The 19468-nt window shown below is 42.9% G+C and overlaps 3 protein-coding genes across 4 annotated transcripts; 1 reads left to right on the top strand and 2 right to left on the bottom strand.

The window, feature by feature from the left end:
* The first annotated feature begins 662 nt into the window (after positions 1-662).
* LOC112890908 (AUGMIN subunit 3) lies at positions 663-8404 on the top strand. The gene is made up of 19 exons (XM_025957783.1): positions 663-977; positions 1751-1787; positions 2143-2246; positions 2808-3003; positions 3359-3425; positions 3566-3669; positions 3921-4005; positions 4130-4190; positions 4764-4895; positions 5050-5119; positions 5390-5447; positions 5535-5590; positions 6112-6264; positions 6405-6516; positions 6595-6736; positions 7241-7316; positions 7409-7504; positions 7749-7897; positions 8010-8404. The coding sequence occupies exons 1-18, from the start codon at positions 802-804 to the stop codon at positions 7875-7877; spliced, it is 1854 nt and encodes a 617-aa protein (XP_025813568.1). The 5' UTR covers positions 663-801; the 3' UTR covers positions 7878-7897; positions 8010-8404.
* Positions 8405-8770: 366 nt separating this feature from the next.
* On the bottom strand, positions 8771-14170 carry LOC112889504. Of its 2 annotated transcripts, XM_025956191.1 has the most exons (7): positions 13815-14170; positions 12507-12752; positions 11940-12113; positions 11746-11852; positions 9862-10184; positions 9708-9755; positions 8771-9610 (listed from the first exon to the last, which is right to left on the bottom strand). In XM_025956191.1, exons 1-7 carry the CDS (start codon positions 14004-14006, stop codon positions 9039-9041), a joined length of 1662 nt encoding a protein of 553 aa, XP_025811976.1. In that variant the 5' UTR covers positions 14007-14170; the 3' UTR covers positions 8771-9038. The 2 variants fall into 2 exon arrangements, with proteins under 2 accessions (XP_025811976.1, XP_025811977.1); XM_025956192.1 differs by lacking the exon at positions 9708-9755.
* Positions 14171-14791: 621 nt separating this feature from the next.
* LOC112888414 (probable folate-biopterin transporter 2) lies at positions 14792-18445 on the bottom strand. Its single transcript, XM_025954623.1, has 5 exons — positions 17501-18445; positions 16634-16893; positions 16214-16309; positions 15950-16120; positions 14792-15767 (listed from the first exon to the last, which is right to left on the bottom strand). The coding sequence occupies exons 1-5, from the start codon at positions 17901-17903 to the stop codon at positions 15075-15077; spliced, it is 1623 nt and encodes a 540-aa protein (XP_025810408.1). The 5' UTR covers positions 17904-18445; the 3' UTR covers positions 14792-15074.
* Positions 18446-19468: the final 1023 nt, after the last annotated feature.

The following is a 19468-nucleotide window of genomic DNA, read 5'->3' as shown; positions in this document are numbered from 1 at the left end:
GTGGAGCGCGGCATCCCGTGCCCACCAAGCCAAGGATCCGTTTTCTTTACCAATCCACGCGCGGCACGTGCGCCGCAGCACGCCAATGTGAGTAGGCCGCCTCCTCTGGCGCATCCGCACGTGATCTCAGATCATAGACAGGCACCATCATCTCTGCGCACGCAAGACTGCACATATCCACTTTTGGTTCTTCAATCGGGAGGCACGAACACGTGAATGGGCGACGGTGTTTTACTAGGATTTCTAGGATTACTCCCTTAGATTACTAGGTCAAGACAGTCGATGCAACATTCTCTTATTAACTTGCAAGATTTATGACATAAAACTAATTATACTGGACTATTATGTTAAAACACCTGCATTTTTCAGGTAAACGTTTTCCGCTAGTTTTTGGACACACACAGACGCCTTTCGCATGGCCGGAGGCCCATTCCGATACTTACGAGGACCCTCCTTCTGGCTCCCGCAAAGCCAGTAAGCGTTGGACCACGGCCCATATAAGGCCTTGAAATCTTTTAGAAGCTCCAGCTTGTTGGGCCTCCGCAGAGCCTGTTATTTTCAGCCCGTGTAAAAAATCGAAGCCCAATTGACAGCGCTCCGAATTCCAGTTCCCAACCGAAAACCCCCAATTCCCCAACAGATCCCATTTTTCTTTGCTCGCGTTGTTTGTTTCGAACTCACGCAACGCGAGCAGAGCACCCGCTCCACACCTGACACCTGCCGCTGCCGCGCACTGCCGGCCCCCCGCCCACCCACTACAGCCTCCCGCCGGCGCAGCCGCAGCCGACGAAGGCGGCGAGGATGAGCGGGGCGGCGCTGTGCGCGGCGCTGACGGAGCTGGGGTTCGACGGGGAGGACCCGCTGGACGCGGACGCGCTGGAGTGGCCGTTCCAGTACGAGGAGGCGCGCCCGCTGCTCGCCTGGATCTGCTCCTGCCTCCGCCCCTCCAACGTCCTCTCCCCATCCCACCTCGCGCAGTAAGCAAAATCAGTGCACTCCCCTTCCCTCACCCTTTTGCTGTTGTGGCGGTGGTGATTGATGCTGAGGCAGATTTCGCTGTGGCGTCGCTGTGCCATGAACTTCATTTTGGTGTCCCTTAACGAAACGATGTCGAATTTGAGGCTTCGAGGGTTAATGGGGGATGCTGTGCTAGTCGTTGAGAGGTTAGGGGAGCCGGGGTGCCAATCTGTAGGGGAGTTACTGCGAATCCTCGGGGAGCTAGGTGCACTAGGGTTCTAGAGGAAGGACGAAGGTTTGTGTCTCTATGGGAGCGAAATATTGGGGATTAGTGATAGATTTTGCCCCCATTTTTATAAAGATGTGAATTTCGGTGTGACGTTATGGATTCTGGTTGGGTTAATTTGTAGCTGCATTCTGTTACTGTCTATTTGGTTTGGGGCAGCAGTGTTTTGATGGTTCACTTTGGTCGTTTTAACTTGGAGCTTATACGATTGGGGATGAACAATTTGAAGGGTGACTGTTGCGTGTTTTATAGGGAGTCGAGGGCAAATATCTGCTGGTCGTTTTTTTCAGAAATGTCGTTTCTTCCTGTATAATTCGCATAATGCTTCTGAATTTGCAATGTCGTGCTTATTCAGTAGTGATTCATTTAATAGGCCTTTTATAAAATATCCAGAGTTTTGTTATCATGCTTTTTATTTTCAAACTAACTTGAATAGGTGAGTTTCTAGCTTGCTGCTGTTTTGACTTGAATTAATCTGTGCATGACTCCATAGATTTTGGCTGTCAGGTATGAACAACTCGTGGAAGAGGGAAGACTGCTAGAGGTATATTCACAAACTCATTTCTGCAATGTAGAATTGTAGATATTTAACATTTCTACACACTAAGAATATAGTATACTTTAAGTGCTTCATTGAACTGATGTGGCACATGGGTTGCCCAATCATTGGAAATTTGCTTCAAAGACTTTCTTGTTGTGTTCAAATAGCATATTATCTGATTACACTAGATTGTATTGGAAGGACTGAAGTTTTGTTAGTTCTTGGTGGATGGTCTGCATCAGATAACAGATGGTCAGATGCATTTCCAAACAAGATCAGAAACCACCCAAGCAACTGCGTGTTGTAGACACCTATTTCTGTCATACCTCTCTTATGGTGCCCTTTATCATTTTTTCAGGGTGAAGATTTGGACTCTGCCTTTGATAGTATTTCAGCCTTTTCAAGCAAGAAAGACAACCAGGAGGCTGTTTTTGGATCTGAAGAAACCATTCTTGATATCCGGTATGCTTGGAACTTCCATTTTTATAAACTGTGTTGAACTCAGATGGTAATTGAATTCTTGCTATCATGACGTAGTTATAGCCATGGGTCACCATTTTTTCTTTGGTAGTCATGGCTTCAAATTTTAGGAAAACAGTTGTGCCAAAGTAATTGCATGTTGTGACTTGGTCACTGACACATGCCCCCCGCCTCAGTGGGCCCGCATGTCAGTGACCAAGTCACAGTGCAATTATGTCAGAGGATCCTTTTTCCAAATTTTAGTAGGAACTGATTCCTGAACATAACTTTACAAAAACCAGTCAAAAGGACTGTTTTTGCGCTACTTGAACTATTTATCGGGAATGGTTTTGACTCAACCATGTGTAAAAACACTGTAAAACGGACTTAAACTGGTGATATGTGCTTAAGCGTCTGCTATTGGGTCAACTTTCCTCTGTAAACCTGAGTTGAGCGAAGAAAAATGCTAATTAGGCCAAGATGCAAATTGCTTAATTGAAATTTTCTTTCTTAGCTCTTATAAGTGCTTTTGTTGATAGAGTATTCTCAATTTTTCACCTGCAGCGAAGCAAAACTAGCATATAGAACCGAAGTTTTTGAGTTACAGAAGCAGCTTGCACGGCAGCAAGCACAGTTTGATTTGCTTGCAGGCCAAGCTTCTAGTCTTATCCAAGGTAGAAGGGCACGTTTATCTGCTATGTCTACAGTTAGTGGACAACTACTATCATTAGATGAGATACTTTCTTCCAGAAACTTGGAGGTATGATTCAATAAGTTCTGTTTATTGTTATGATAGTACACGATGGAGGCTTTGATGATGACATTTTATCTAATGATGACAGCCTATATTTGGTGTGCTCTGCAATTTATCTCACAGTGCAATATAGCCTTTTTACTTTATATTGGTGCACTTCTAAAGGGAATAATTCTGAGGTTTCTTCTTTTGCGTCTCAAATTTTCCCCATGAGCAGATATGCCTCATTTGTTGTATGCAAATAATATGAGATATGAAGATCTGGAGTCTGTGGATCTTTACTCTTGTAAACGAGATACTAATATGTTCCATAAGGTAATTTTTTGGTAAAGTTTGATTTGCTGTATTTTCTAACTTTCAGATGAACGCAGTTCTTGGAAGAATCGCTGCTACTACCCAAGAACTGGCCCACTATCATTCAGGGGACGGTATATATTCTTTACCTAGAGACAATTGGTCATATCTATTATGCTTTTCACTTTTCATCACTGCATAACAGTGACAATTCTATGGAGTATAGACATCATACTGTATCCAATAGAGTCCATTTTAAATTTGTGGTATGCAGAGGAAAGTATATACTTGGCATATTCAGATTTCCACCCTTATGTTGTTGGCGACTTGGCTTGCACGAAAGAGCTAAATCGGTGGTTTTCAAAGCAATTTGAGAAGGTAAATTATGTGTGCTGTTACATTGTTCTCAGTTAACTGACTGGCTAACTTGAGAAGCTATGACAAGGCAATACCATGTAGTTTGGCAGATTTAAGGACTTTATCACCTTTTCTACGTTTCCAAAACAATGTTCTGCATAGTTATATATCGTTGGCACAGTTTTATCATTTGTACTCTTCGAATACCATAGGATAGCTCTCCATAATTTGTCTGCTTATTTATCTGGCATTAACATTGTTTATGTGGTCAGGGTCCATTTCGACTTGTTGCTGAGGAGGGGAAATCGAAATGTTCCTGGGTTAGTCTTGATGACATCACTAATTGCTTGATGAGAGGTAAAACAATTTTCTTCATTGAATTCTTTGTAATTGATTTTTCATTGAGGCATAGTTAAACCCCATAAAGGAGCATGATTCTAATACTGGGATGACATATAAGTGTTATCTTGTCATTATGCAGGAGATTCTGAAAAATCTCATCATCATCAACGTGTGGCTGAGTTGCAACGACTTCGTTCCATGTAAGTAGCTTTGGCCTCATAGCTTGTTTTAACTTTCAATTCGTAGCCACTCATCATATTCATAACTCATAACTGCTAGCATTATTTAATCATTGAATAAAACTCAAAGTCCGAATATTCTAAATTGCTAACTCTTACTCCCTTACATAAAAGATGGTTGGATAAGATCCATGAAGCTTTAGGGTCATGTGGATGGACAACTTACTTAACCACCTAATTATTGTAGAAAAGATTATGAAGACTTGCTCTTCTTCATGATTGATGGTCTACTGAATCATCTATTCATCATCCAGTGGTCCACATAAAAGCTTGCATCTTTGTGCCTGAAAATAGGGTTGCACCTTATATGTTCCTTCAATTATATTATGTTGATATGGCTAGCTAATTTCAATATTCAACTTCTTTTGTGTTTTTTGATCTCATTTTTGCTACTGATTCTTTGAGCTGTTATGTGAAATTTGGGGTCATGTTCTGTTCCTCGTTTTAGCCCCTTAGGTGTCTAATAATTTCTGTTTCCAGCTTTGTAGCTTTTTCTAGCCCAATGTATTCCTGATTGCTCTATTTTGACAACAGATTTGCTACAAGTGAAAGACAGTGGATTGAAGCACAAGTCGAGAATGCTAAACAGCAGGCAATACTTTCAATATTAAAATCACAAGTCTCATCAGATGAGGCTCATATACATAGGGACATCCATTCTCTTAGGTATACGTTACTCTATGATTATTTTTCATGGATCAATCAGTTTTGCAGCTTTTTACTATATACATAAGTGTATATCTACGAGTAAATGCCTTGAGCAGAAACAAGCATTTATCTTATATCAGTTACCTCCCATTTCTTTATCATTTATCTTCAGGAGAAAAGGTTCTGAGCTTGCTGGAGAACTCTCGACACTTTCACAAAAGGTGCAAGCTTTTCTATCTGAGGTATGTGGAAGCTCAACCCTATATTTAGCAATATATCCCCAGGTTATTAGATTAGTTGCTCATGTTTCATGTTTAAGTTTGATTTTGCCCTTGGTTTCTTGATTTCTTTCAGAAACACCATCTCACAATGTATAACATTCTTTTAGGTTTTAGAGGTTAAATGGCAATAGTAGTTCTTACCAAAGTGCACCAGTTATTATTTGATTCTTTGTTTGACGGTACAATCTTACATCTTACTTGTTCCATCTATTCACTCGTTCTCCCCTGCAGACAATACCATGCCTCTGTTCAGAACTTGCTCAACTTCAAGGCACATATATCTTGCAAGGTTGGTACAGAGCATTTCATTTCTTAGTGCTCAGCAGATTTTGTTGTATTGTTTGCATAACATTCTTCTGATCACTCAAACATTTAGGGGATTATGATTTAAAGGTCATGCGCCAGGAATACTATATTAACAGGCAAAAGACGGTAAGCTCATTCTCATGCTACACATATCATGCCGACATCTTAATGTATCCTTTTTTCTTGTATTTTCTTATTGGTTTTGTCCTATTCTTGCTAACATTATAAAAATAAGATGTCCCTTATATGCCTAGTGAGGTGTTGTCAAGTTGTGTAAACATGATATTCCTTATTTTAGGTTTGCCTTCAAATCATTGAAGGACTTATAGAACAGTTTTTCACATTTGCAACAAAGAAATTGAGACAGAAATTGGCATGGCCGGTACTCAGTTGCTTCCATGTGTAACTGGTGGTGTGCATGATAAAAGGTGGTTGTCTTATTGAGTTTATACTTGCAGAAAATAGTTAAATGTACTGTCAATGAAATGCCAATGTGTTGCTGCTACACACCAAAACTCTGGTGTTATGCTCTTGTTGCAAATGGAAAATTATATTTTTCTCATAAGATGAAGTAAGCTGCTCTCGTGATGTTACTATTTTATGTCCTTTTGTTTTTCTCCTGATATTGTTGGCACTTCATTTTACAGTTCATCAATCACTTGGTTAATCAGCTCGCCAGACACCAGTTTCTGAAGATTGCTTGCCAACTTGAAAGGAAGAACATAGCTAGTGCTTACTCATTGCTTAGAGTAATAGAGTCTGAGTTACAGAGCTACCTGTCAGCAGTCAATACCCGTTTGGTAAGCAATCTCCATTGTCATGAACTTGCTTCTTATCCTCATTTCTTCGGTAATTTTCATTTTACATGCTGTTTCAGTGGCCTTTCATTTTTATGTCTCCAGGGTTATTCTTAATTTATTTATTTTAATTTGATCCTCAGGGTCATTATAATTCATTAATTCAAGCTGCATCTGAAGTACGGGAACAAGGAGCGATTGACGATCGTGACACTTTCCTCCATGCAGTGCGAGATCTCCTATGTATTCACTCAAGTAAGCAGATAGCTCTACTCGGTTAGCTGCATGAACATTTAATTCCCATATTATTAATGTTTTTATCCGCTTATGTAGATGTCCAAGCAACAGTGCCAACATACATGTCGGCACATGCATTAGTTCAGCAGATATCAGCACTTCAATCTGACTTGCTTTCTCTTCAGTCTGAGCTGGAGAATACTCTTCCAGCTGACAGGAAAAGATGTATCAATGAGCTGTAAGTTAATGGAGCACTGTCCAATATTTGGTTTCCTTTACCTTATTCTGTGTCGCAATATATAAAATCATCAGATGTTTATTTTAATGTTTTTTTTGTTATGTACTGACCTCTTCTGCTGTGTAGTGTGACCAATCTACCCATGTATAAACAGTTGATCTCAGATATCCAACTGACCATTCAACGCAGTAGATAATTTCCTAGCACGCAGCCAAACTCTGGCTAGAAGTTCTGATCCCAGTGTGTTTCAGCTTGATTTTTCTATACATGGAAAAAAGTTGCCTCATCTACTGTTCATAAACTTAAAGAAGTTCAAATGTAGGAGGGCAGGCATGCTTACTTTTTGATCTGCCCTACAAGCTCTTTGCTGAAAGGCTTGTTGAGTTGGTTATTCAATATTCTATTTGAAGTTTTAACCTTCAAATCCACTCTTTAGTCTGCCAATAATATCCAGTAGGTACCAACTACCAAGTCCATTCATTTGAATCTCTTCCACTCTTGCAGATGCACTCTGATTCAAACAGTTGAACAGCTTCTGTTTGCATCGTCAACAACTGCAGAACCAATATTGACACCTTGGGTATATTCTTTGATCCCTCAGATTACTAAGTTTCTTGAATCTCTTTTATTTCAGCTCAATAAACCTTGAACTAAACCATGTTCGTCTTATAGCCACTGATGCGGGCACTTGATGATATGGAAAACGCCAATGCTCAAGTTGAAGTTTCTGTGGAGGAAGTAACCAAGGCTCGCACCCAAAAGATAAAGGTATTTCATTTGTTGATATGCTATCATGTTATAGTATTGTTGCCTTATGGAATATTGGAGTGAACTAGATAACACACTAGGAAATTAGTTTCTTTCACCCAATAGATGCGTGCAGAATGACTGGCTTCTTGACTTGATCATGAGCCATCATTAATCAAAGAAGAAATATTTAAGAATGGGTATCTTGGCCTTCTTTCTGTTTCCATTGTTCTTCAAAAGACTTCATGACTGAAATAATTTGTAGATCTTCGAAAATCGTGCCCATGAGGTGGGGAGGGAGAGGCAAATATTCATTGATTTTTTCTGCAACCCCGAGCGCCTCAAGAATCAAGTCAGAGAGCTAACCTCCCGCGTGAAAGCTCTCCAGGACTAGACTTTTTTTTTTCAAAGCTGGTAAGTACAGGATGTAATTCCAGTTCCTTTCCTTTCCTACTTGCCTATCATATCACAATCTTTCAAAACGCACGATGATTCTAGGCGTTGACAAATGCCTTCTGTCTGCCAGGTCTGCATGTCCGCGACATGTTTTGTGTAAAGTTTGGCTTTGCTCCAACATAAAGTTGGGGTAGCTGTGCAGGGACGATATGGAACAACAATATAGACCATTAGGTAGTGAGGGGATTCAGGTTCTAGGTCCTTATCCCACCGAAGACGATGGCGCTGTTGTGGTATTATTTATTTGCGATCTGTATGTTGTAAAATATGTCAGAAACCACGAGCCCTATCTTTCGTGTATGACTGCACTTGAGTAGGTTGTGTGCAAAGAACATTAGGTGATGTAGTTTGGATAAATGGAAATTGACCTTCAATTGCAGGGGGTCAGTGATGGTTTATCCGAGCACCGCAGACTTGTTTGGAATCTGGATACATTGTGATCACCTCTAGGTCCATTGGGAGAAATTGACAGAAAAAGGTAATTCATTTTTCACTTAAGTCCATATGTATCCGAAAGGGTTGGTGTTATACTTAACCAAGCAAGGGAATAATTTGGAGAGGACGATGCTGCAGCAGCTTGTGCCGTGGCTGGTGTTCGAGCACGTGCCGAGTTGACCCATTCCAGGGACAAAAGAAAGTTTCCCAGATTAAAAAGGATTGCAATAGAAAAAAAAAAAGGTTGACTCTACAAGATTAAACATCGTGCTCCAAGAGTATTATACAGAATTAACACCGAAAGTCTGAAACTGAGCGCATGGCGGATCGAAACAACTTTCTATTCAATCTAGAGGATACATGGCAGTGCGGTAGCAGTGGATACGACTTCCTGAGTTTTAATCACAACAGTTTGGCATTTCATTTTGCACAAGGACATGATTGAGTTAAAAAGAACCAATGAACATTTCAATTTTTCCACTACCCATATAAGTCACGAAACATACAGACAATTGGAGCAACCTACAGGGTGTCACATTTACAGGGCGGGGAACTCACTTCCGAAGGAGGCAAGCTAAGGGAGGGGGGCTTCCTTATTGTTTGGGTACAATCTTTACAGTGACCTCCCTACTTCAGGGAATGAGGACCGAGTCTTATTCCAAGTTCAGTTCTCAGCATCCTCTGGTATCTTGAAAAGGAACTGCGGTAGCGAAGCGATGCGGGGGAGGTTCATCAGCAGCTCTCCGAACGAGTCCTTTCTTGACATGGCTGGTGGATTGGTGGCATCTGCAGTTTTCCCTGTTGGTGCTGAACTGAATTCTTCATCAGAACCATCTGAGGCCTCCATGCCAATTCTGTCACTGTCATTTGGCTCAGGCTTTGGCTTGGCAACCGGCACTGCATCTTTCTGAATCAAACAGCAGAGGGAGTCCACCCTAGCCATCAGTGATATCTCATCAGATGCAGAGACAGGTGGGCCTTGTGTGTCACCAAGAAGGTACTGAGCGATCTCCTCCAGTGTTTCTTTGGTTGGCACCTCGTTGTTGGCCAATGCTGGATTACCTGAAGTGATCTGCTCTGAGATGCAGTTACCTAGGTGGTTTACCAAATCATCCACTGACATCGATGGCCTAAGCCCAGGCACCTTCAATTGACTCCACCAGTGGGGGATGTTGAATTCTGGAGCTGCACCGTTCATGTTTCTGCTGATAGTTTGTACACCTACAGCACCAGCTCCTGTAAAAATGCCTCTGGGGTTAGAAAGATTAACCAAAATATACACTAATGTATCATGTGAAAGACCTTGTATTTCAATTCATCAATATGAGAGGACCTGAGCATGTACAGGCTTGCCCAACATAGAGGTGCAAGGTATTCGTACCTATGCCCTCAAAAAAAAAGTATCCATATAAGAGTGCATTTAGGCATTGCTAAGACTGCAAGAGAGGGAAGGGGTGACGAAGATGCCATCATAGCTTTTGAATTACCTGTGCCCACTGCCTGAGGAAGATATTCTGCTGGCATTCCAATGGAATCATTCGTTTCATTCTTAGCAGACATGGATGAGCCAGCACATGGTGACAAGGAACCTGAATACCCAGGTAGAGCTTCATGTTCATCTTTCAAATTAGTAAAACCAGCACATTTTGATTCTACCGGGTCCTCAAATATTGAACACCTAGGTTCAAACAATGGAGAGTCTAATATGATCTCTGGTTGGTGGCTCAATTGATATAGCCGTTGATCACACTGAATAAGCTTCTCAAAATTCTTGCTCAACAAGGTTGAAGGACACTGCAGAAAATGACGCCTGCATATTTTTGAACAATCAGGATACTGAACAGTGGAGGGGCTCAGAAAGTATTAGTATAAACAGCAATCTATTATAAACCAAAATCATGTGTTATAGATGATACAACTCTGTTATAAATTAAAGTTGGATACTGAACCATAGCCTGCTAAATAGTGAGCAGCCTCTGAAGAGCTAACTTTACAACGCATGCAGGCTTCCCATTTTTCTATTATGCAGTGTGAAACCTATTGAGTTGCATGCACCGATCATTTCTATGAATCTTTTGGAGTCCAAGAAGAGACTGGATGAGCCCCTGTGTTGCACAAATTCACATCAAGAGTAAATGCAGATAGTATGAAACCATAGACTGGGTGATCAAACACAGGGATAGAAAGACCTATTCATTTTTCTTGATTGACTGAAAAGGCTGGCAATATCTCCTTATGTTATTATTATTATTTATAAGAGGCTCCTAAACAAATCGAATCTAGATATGACATAATCCAACTCCAAGTGATTTCAAACTAAGTAACTAATCACTCAGCAACACAACTAAAGCAAACAATTTAAAAGTGCATGCTACAACACCTAAGTGCCCAAAAGGCTGCATAAAGTAGTAGTTCTTGTTTTCTTCTAATAATGGTAATAAAATCATCAAACAACAACAACAACTTAGCCTTTTGTCCCAAGCAAGTTGGGGTAGGCTAGAGATGAAACCCACAGAAAACAAGAATAAGAAACACAAAAAGGGCACAAGCCAAAGGAAGAGTTAGGGGTTAAACAAAGTAACAAAGGTCACGGTTCAGGTGCGTTAATTGCTAATCTCCAAACGCTCCTATCCATAGCTAATTCCTTAGCGATATTCCACTCCTTAAGGTCTCTCTTAACCGTCTCGTCCCAAGTTCGTCTAGGTCTACCTCTACCTCTTTTTACATTATCGCCCCGCTTTAACACTCCACTACGCACCGGCGCCTCAGGAGGCCTCCGTTGTACATGTCCAAACCATCTCAACCGATGTTGAATCAACTTCTCCTCGATAGGTGCCACCCCGACCCTATCTCGAATCTCTTCGTTCCGGACTCTATCCCTTCTTGTATGCCCGCAAAACCAAAGCAGCATACGCATCTCTGCTACACTCAGTTGCTGGACATGTCGCCTTTTTGTAGGCCAACATTCAGCACCGTATAGCATCGCCGGGCGAATCGCCGTCCTATAGAACTTACCTTTGAGCCTCTATGGCACCTTCTTGTCACAGAGGACGCCAGAAGCCTGCCGCCACTTCAACCAACCGGCTGAAATTCTATGCACAAAGTAAATTTAAAAATCATGATGCACAAAGTACTACAAAATCCCAGGTAAACATTGAGAATCTTGCACTTGAAGCCTTAAAAACATAGAGAATAACCGCCCGCGAAAAGAAACATGGAGCAAAATCAGTTGATGTGCTTATACTCCAACAGAAACAGCAATTGTAAGTAACATACTATGACGTACGACCACAATATACAGATTCCATTGCCCATAATGGGACACTCTTATTATATGAAATCCATTGTAGTGAATAAGAAAAGCACTTCACCTGTGCATACTTGCTTGGCCACCAGTGAAATCTGAGGTGGCCTGCCACAATGTGTGTTTTCTTGGCTGAGGATCTGTCTCTTTAAAGAATAGAGGAGGTCTGGCCAACTTCACGAAAAGGAAGACCTCTCAGAACATAAACAGAGGTAGTGAACTAAGAAAAAAAAGGAACAATTATATTTCAGATAAACGTACCACCACGTCCAAGGTTCCTTGTCCATTTTCGGGGCAAGTTGCCTTCAAAGCAGTAATATCTGACCACTGAATTTCTATCTTACTCTTCAGACCAGCTTCCAGTACTTCCCACACAAGCTTATGCTTTGCAAAGTAACACTTGGCCACCAAATCACCTTCATACCGTGATACGTACTGCATAGAAGAAAGAGGTAACTTTAGTTACACTTGAGAACGAAGTTTGTTCAGGTGTACTATTATAAACTACTGGATGCATTAAGACTGCTGAGAGTTTGGCTCATAACTGCTGCTGCAAGAAGCTCGGATAACACAAAGATGCATTGATGTTTCACTAAGACTTCATACTATGACCCAGCTAAATAAATGGTATTTAACATGTTGGCTATGTCTCAACAAAGCATCATTATTCACCCACATGGTATCTTTTGTGTGAGTGTAATACTTCTCTTATTAACACAAATAAAGAAGGCAAGAAAAGAAGGTATACATGGACCTAACGCATATTGAGGTTCTGGCAGAACTCATAAGGAACAGCAAAAAAAAGAAAGAAAAAAAAGAAAACCTCACCTCCCATGTACCAATTTTCAATATATTGGCAGGAAAATTTGAAGCTTTTAGCCGTTCTCCTGCTGTAGACATGCCAGATTTGTTGTCTTTCTTCTTGGAAGGTTCCGAACCGCTGTTGTCCATAGAAGACTCTCCTGCATTGGATGCTTGAGAGAGCCTCATCTGAATCAAATCCAACAGAGATGGGCTTTTTTTCAGCCGCAACCCCAATGGGCTAGGTTCATCAAGTACATTTTGGTACATATCCTGAAAGCGTTCAGATCAACATAAGAACAGTGAATCTCAAAGCTAACCATTCTATAATGAATCTATGTAATCATATTTTATTATTTAAGGGCTCATTAGCCATTCACAGAAGCAAAACATTACAAACACCTTGAATTATTCTTTTAGCAAACAAGCATGTGCCCCATAGAAATATCTACGGACGAACAGTTCGCCTGGGTTTTCTGTTCATAAGGTTATTTATAGTTTCATTCCTAATGACACAATTTACTTTGAACATAAAGAAAGTGTTGTCGCCCGCATAAAGTATAAATACTTTGTATATTGGCCAAATAATGGTCTGGAATCCACTAAACGAAACCTAACTTAGTGCATAGAGTACATGTACATTATGCTACTCTTTTCTGTCAAGGTGCCAAACCCACAGAACGTTAATTGTACCCACATTAATATGTCAAGATGGTAGTAGCAAATTCCAATCATAGATTGGTACAATCACAGGACTAACTAATTGAACAACATGGTAGGATGACTCCACGAGCATGACTCGACTATTGTTTTTTCCCCTGGTTGCTTCAGAGTGTTACAAGCATGTAGGGAAAGTAAATATGACATATGAGTTATATGGGTCACAGAGAATCCCTGTTACAAATCAGGTGAAATAAACGAACAGGTTTGGAACAAACTGCAGCTCCAAGGCAGGTAACTGCCAACCAGTCTCGCTGAGGCACTTACAGCAGGACAGAGGACATTAATAGCGAAAATTGCATACAGACGACGGACAAAATTTATCTGAATAACATAAGCTGTAACCTCATCTACACAGTTAGACAAGTCCACGAGAATCATCCACTGCTGCATCATCCAGCTCTAGTCCTCAAGCGCTGGTAATTTGGATCGAACACCTGAATTTCACAGCTAAGCTCTACTTCCCGAAAATATCACGCTAAACTATCCCCACAAAATTCTGCCAGAACTCCCCGGTTGGCATCGAACATGACGAAGCAGCAGCTATTCAGCTCGGTCCCAGTCCCAATCGAGCACACAAAATTTCGAGCAAAAATACGGCAGCTCCGGATCTACCTGCTGCTGCTGCGGGGGCGTCGGGGGAGTCGGCTGAGCGGCCTTGGCACGCTTGCTGAGCGGTCCGCGGTCGTCGGCCCCGAGCTCCTCCACCTCCAGCTTCACGGCCGCCGCCGCGGCGCGCCGCGCCGGAGCCATGGCCGCCTCGGCCGGCTCCGCGTGCCGCTTCCCCGAGCTCGGGAGCTGCACCATGTGGGTGGGGATCGCCGGAACCCTAACCCTAACGTTGCCGCCGATCACCGCGGCGACCGAATCGAATCGGGGTGGGGAGAGGCGAGACGAGGCGAATCGAATGATTCGGTGGGGAAGGGGGAGGAAGCGAGCGCGAAGGCGAAATGGGGAGGGAGAGGGGGAGGGGAGCCGTGCTTGGCCTTTGGCGAGGAGAAGGGTCCAGAAATAGCCGCGCTCACGCCGCGTGACGGCGCGCTGTCTATGACCGGTGGAGCCCTTTTTTTGGCCCCACTCGTCGGTGACGGGTGGTGGTGTCCCGAAGTGGATAAAGTGGCAGGGTCTTGGAAGCCAGGCGCGCGGCGGTGACTGGCGGGGCCCGCACGGTGGGGCCGGATGCTATGCTCGGTTGGGGGTACTCGCACGAGCGCGCAGCGTGACTCGTTTCGTTTTGCCGCCTTCACGTGGAAAACGCTTTCTTCTCTCTCACTGTCACTCACTAGCCGACGGCTAGTCCTACTTGTACCTGTACGATTAGACTGGTGGCACTGTAGCAGGATCAATGATCAAGAACTAGCGTTGAAAAGTCCAAGTCCATGGAGTTTCAGGTGTGTTTTTTATGGGTTCGAGGGGTTTACCAAATCAACGAGATCTTTTATCGGTCAAATAACATTGATATAGTATCATATATATATGCAAATTGTCCTGCAAAACGAAAAAAAAATAGTGGCTGTAGTAGGATGAAAGTTTTCTGCAATGTTCATGATCCGAATCAATGATGCACAATCAACAGTTTAGTCAACGACACCAGCAGCAAAACTGTCACAGCAAACATAAACTTATGTGGAAGACAGAATTTTTACACTTGGTAAAACTTGATTCAAATGCTGTAACATGTGGAGGTTCAGAGAAATGGAGAACAAAACTCCAAAGTGTGTGTGGTATATGTCTCACAAGACTTTGCTACCCTACTGTAAAATGAATTAAACGACATGGATATCTAATGAATGTCTTTGATGAAATGTCAAGATTTTTTCTAAATTTCAACTATTTGCTCGTGTACAAAAGAAAATTCTTCGTATGCATCCAGTATCAACCCCTGTTGGCAAGCAGTGAAACTCCGTCGTCATCCTGCTCTACATCAAGGCCCTCCCGGTTCTTCCCGCATTCTTGGGGAGATTTGTCAGGGAAAGAGCCCATGTCCACAGCAAGCGAGGTTAACTCAATATTCTCCATTCGGTCACCTTCACCATCGTCATCCTCATTCAGCAAATCAGATGGAAGAAGAGTGGAGTTCGGATCGCTACTTGGCACCAAGAACAACAGCGCCAGTGGTAGCAGCCTCATCACATTTCGAATCATGATAGCAGCCCAGAGGTTATTGAATTCTGTTCTTGTTATTCTCAACAAATGAAGGAGCAGTCCACCAACCCATTGTCCAGTTAATCCGCCAATATTGTCAATGGACATAAGCAACGCGTAGAATGTGCCCTCAATGCCAGTGGGGCAAAGCTTTGAGCTAAGCACCAGCAGAGGCATCCACTTGACACGGTTAATCATTTTGGAGACCCCCTCATCAATCACAGCGAAGTAGTAATCAGGTATCCCCATTTTCAGATTTAGACGAAGAACCAAGATCAGATCCAGCATTCCTGACAAGCTTAACATCAACTGGCTCGAAAAAAGCAGGCTGCGAAATGAGTGGTCCTTGAGAATATTTTGATAAAGTATAACCCCGACAAGAGAACCAACTGACCCAACTGCGAACATAAAGCCAATAAATCCCTGGTAAAGTAACAGACAGTTAGTTTGACACTTTGATTATGTGCTATGAAGGAACAATTTTCAGAAGTACTTATGCTAAATGTTCACAAGATTAGTGGAGTGCTATTTCAAACATAATAAGTGCTGAAGAATTCATAATAAGCTGTCAAGTAGTGTCATTGCTAAATGGTTTCTGAATGTACCTCATGAAAAGACAGCCCTGCCTTTCGGTCTGTGTACCAGTAGAACATTCCTTCTTGGATGTCCACACTCAAAGCAAGTGACACATACATGTACACACATGGCCGCCAAACTTCAGGACATTTTAAGGTTGTTAACATTTTTCCACTTGCTTCTACAAACTTCTTATGAGCCTGGTTTTGTAATTGAAAAAGGAAAAAGTAGTGTAAAAATATATTACTTAAATGTGGTGTCAAACAGGAAAAGGAACAGCATTTTTTTCTAACCTGCCCGTATGGAAAGTTGGGGGTATGGACCTCCTTTAGCACCATTCCAGATAAAATGACCAAGGCGGAGGGTATAGTTAACAGGCCGAGAGCACCCTTCAGAAACACAAGATATATGCATTATCAGATACCAACACCACCAAGCTTTCAAAATCTACCACCACCACCATCCAAAATAATGACAATTGACTTGTCTAACTTTTATCCAACACATCACAGAAGAGAGAAGCAACACAAGTCCAGCAAACTGATTGTTTATGAACATAATGGATATAGGGTTAATTGGATCCATGCCATTACAATTGTCCAAGTTCACTGATATGGGTTGAAATATCATGGCAAGATCAATGCAGATCAATGAGAATTGAAAAATATGAAGCTCTAACAAATTATTATATGAGATGAACTAGTGATACTCACTTGAGCCCCTATCGCATGAACAAGAAAACCACTTATTGAGAATCCAATAAGACCTCCAACAGATGAACAGAATCCATTTAAGCTTATCATGTCAGCAGCAAGATGAGGGTACAATATACTGTTTTCCGCCACACAAGCATCTATAGTAACATCAGCTATTGCCACACTAGCACTTCCGGCCATCAATGCCAACAAGGCGAACAGTGCGTGGAGCTTGCTGTGGAGAGAGATTATAAGCATTGCAATAACTCCGATGAAGCCTGCATACTCCTCAGAACAGGGAGAGGACAAAACAAACAAAATACTCATTTTGGTTTATACTTTTGCTAAATGACATTTATCTTCTATCAAGGGAATAGTAGTGCAAATGCCATTGTTTCAAGAATAGGCTGTATATGTCTGCCTTATGCTGCAAAGCTAGCTTAAAATAAATGCACCTACATAACCACATGGATTCCTTCAGAGTAGCTATTTGGTAAAAATTTGAGACTCTCTATATGCAGTTTGGCGACACACAGTTACAATATGGTGAAACTCATCCCCATATTGTAAATAAGTTTGTCTTCCCATTTAGTTTTGATCTTAGACTACACCTACTAAGTGAAAGTCAACTAGTGCATAGTCACAAAAGAATTAGCAGCTCTATGTAAGCTATTAGCTTGTAGGCATGATTGATGCTCATCACCATTGACACACTTTGTCGCTACCTTTTCAGCACCAAGTCATCCAACTTTTTACTTGTACTCCTACATTTCAGCCAGATATTTTTCAGTTCTGGAGTTCCTATTTGAACAAGAGCACTGGCTGTTCCAGGAATCAGGCACAATCTAACCAAAAACCAATAAAGCCCAGCACAAAGCTCCTCACCTGCAAGAATAAAGTACGGCCGGCGCCGGTATCCGGCGACGGGGAGCACGTCGGTGAGCAGGCCCCAGAGCGGCTTGACCATCCAGGGGATGGACGTGATGCCCTGGTACACCTGCGCCACCGACGGCTGCACCCGCTGCACGTCCTTCCAGTAGTAGTCGGACGCGACGCGGTTGATGCCGCCCCCGAGCCCCTGGCTGACGCCGTAGGTGGCCACCACGCCGAGCACGAAGCTCCAGTGCAGCTCCCTGGCCAGCATCCGGAGCCACGCGGCCGGCGACAGCTGCCTGCCGGGGCCGTCGTCCTCCGCCGCCTTCGCCGGCGACTCCGGGGCCGCCTCGATGAGGACATTTGTCTCCCTCTCCTTGTCCTCGGCGAGGCCGGAGGGCGGCTGCGGCGACATTTTCTTGGTCGCTCGTGCTCCCGCGCGAGATCTCCAATGGCCGGTACCCGGGAGGGAGATTGCGCGGTAAAGCTCGGATTCCTCACCGGGTTTTTCCGAATCTCTCCATGCTGAATCTGGGTGATGGATGCTCCAAGCACAGATTCGGGGTTTCTTGAATCCTAAGCGATATGGAAAGCAACAACAAGATCGGAGCTGGGCGAGGTAGGTGCGCCTGTATCGATCCAAAAAGTCTTTAAAAATCAAGAGAGTGTCTGGCTATTTGCAAAGATATCAGATCAAAGGTTTGCTTGAACCTATTGGTACAATCTAAACGAAAAAAAATGCAAAAAATGGACAGAAAATGTCAAGAAAAAATTGGCTGCCGAGCCGTGCCCAATTGCTTCCAAAAGAAACATCGCTCGGCATCAAGATATGAATGGAGGTTAGCTGCAGACATCGGGTACAACTGGACTATAAACAAGAACAGCGTGCGGTAAAAAAAAAGTTGCAGGAGATCGAAGTCCTTAAGAAATTGGGAGATTCCATTGGGGGATTAGCCGTTTGACCTTTTTTGCTTGTTTTAAAAATCATGAGCTGGCTCGCTACCTGACACCGGCATGTACATGCAGTCGCTGTCATGTGGGACTCCCTACGCCGGGCCCACCGCGTGCGGTGGCCTGTACAGGCGCGGTAGGGTACAGCGTGACGTGAAGGTTGTATGGGAGTAGTAGTTAAAGCTAATCGATTCGATAAGATACTATACTAGAGATAGACTCATCACCAGCTAGGCTGCTAGCCCTCGTCACTGGAAGGGCAATGGCGATTCTGCTGGGCCCACCGGGCAGTGGATAAAATGGTTGATGCTTCGAATGGGTCCGGTCCCGGTGAATGGTTCCTCTCCACCCTCCAGCGACGCGGGAAAAGCGCTCCGGGCACGCGCTAGCTGCACACGAAGAGAAATGGCGGGACACTGTCCTCGTGACTCTGAGTCGGTGAGTCCTGATGGTAAGTAGTAGTAGGATTGCTCTACACTGTCAACGGCTGCACTCACGGTGTTGCTTCAGAGTTTAAGCAAAGTTCAACCCAGTGCCAGTCAAGGAGAAGAGATGGAGGACGATCTGTGGTTTGATCGTCACCATTGCAACGATCAAGTTATTAGAATTAAGTTGGTATCGAGAGTAGAAAGTATCCATCCGTACAAGCAGTGGCGGAGCTCCCGCTATGGCAAGGTACCGTCGTACTTGTTTTACCAGTAGTATACATACCTTCTTTTTTCAGTATTTTTCACTATATTGTCACCATGAATGGAGGTTTGGATCTCTGTCTAGCTTAGATGTGCTACACCTTAACTTTAATCTATCCTCCACCACTACGTCCAAGGTTGGTTAGGGGTAAGTGTAACTCGTTACTCTATAACCAAGATGGTATCGTAAATGCTTAAGTTATTACTGGTATTGTCAAAGTTATCTATGTTGCATTGAGATTTTGTAATGGTGAATAGAAGCTCGACTATATTTGCGAGTTTGACTCTACTTGCCACTTGAGAAGCCAACAAGGTGATTTTTGTGGAAGTTGATGATGAG

Source organism: Panicum hallii, chromosome 4 (genome assembly GCF_002211085.1).
Source record: "Panicum hallii strain FIL2 chromosome 4, PHallii_v3.1, whole genome shotgun sequence".
Lineage (NCBI taxonomy): Eukaryota > Viridiplantae > Streptophyta > Magnoliopsida > Poales > Poaceae > Panicum > Panicum hallii.
Note: the sequence above shows the minus strand (reverse complement) of the source record. Positions and strands in the feature narration are given on the sequence as shown.

Excerpts from the sequence above, each read along its gene's own strand:
- LOC112890908 (XM_025957783.1), top strand. The coding sequence starts at position 802 with ATGAGCGGGGCGGCGCTGTGCGCGGCGCTGACGGAGCTGGGGTTCGAC. Across the intron at positions 2,247-2,807 it reads GAAACCATTCTTGATATCCG|CGAAGCAAAACTAGCATATA; the intron begins GTATGCTTGGAA and ends TTTCACCTGCAG. Across the intron at positions 7,505-7,748 it reads CTCGCACCCAAAAGATAAAG|ATCTTCGAAAATCGTGCCCA; the intron begins GTATTTCATTTG and ends AATAATTTGTAG.
- LOC112888414 (XM_025954623.1), bottom strand. The coding sequence starts at position 17,903 with ATGTCGCCGCAGCCGCCCTCCGGCCTCGCCGAGGACAAGGAGAGGGAG. Across the intron at positions 16,121-16,213 it reads CCAACTTTCCATACGGGCAG|GCTCATAAGAAGTTTGTAGA; the intron begins GTTAGAAAAAAA and ends TTACAAAACCAG. Across the intron at positions 15,768-15,949 it reads CAGGGCTGTCTTTTCATGAG|GGATTTATTGGCTTTATGTT; the intron begins GTACATTCAGAA and ends TTACTTTACCAG.
- LOC112889504 (XM_025956191.1), bottom strand. The coding sequence starts at position 14,006 with ATGGTGCAGCTCCCGAGCTCGGGGAAGCGGCACGCGGAGCCGGCCGAG. Across the intron at positions 12,114-12,506 it reads TGAAAATTGGTACATGGGAG|TACGTATCACGGTATGAAGG; the intron begins GTGAGGTTTTCT and ends TCTTCTATGCAG. Across the intron at positions 9,756-9,861 it reads TCCTCAGGCAGTGGGCACAG|GTACGAATACCTTGCACCTC; the intron begins GTAATTCAAAAG and ends TTGAGGGCATAG.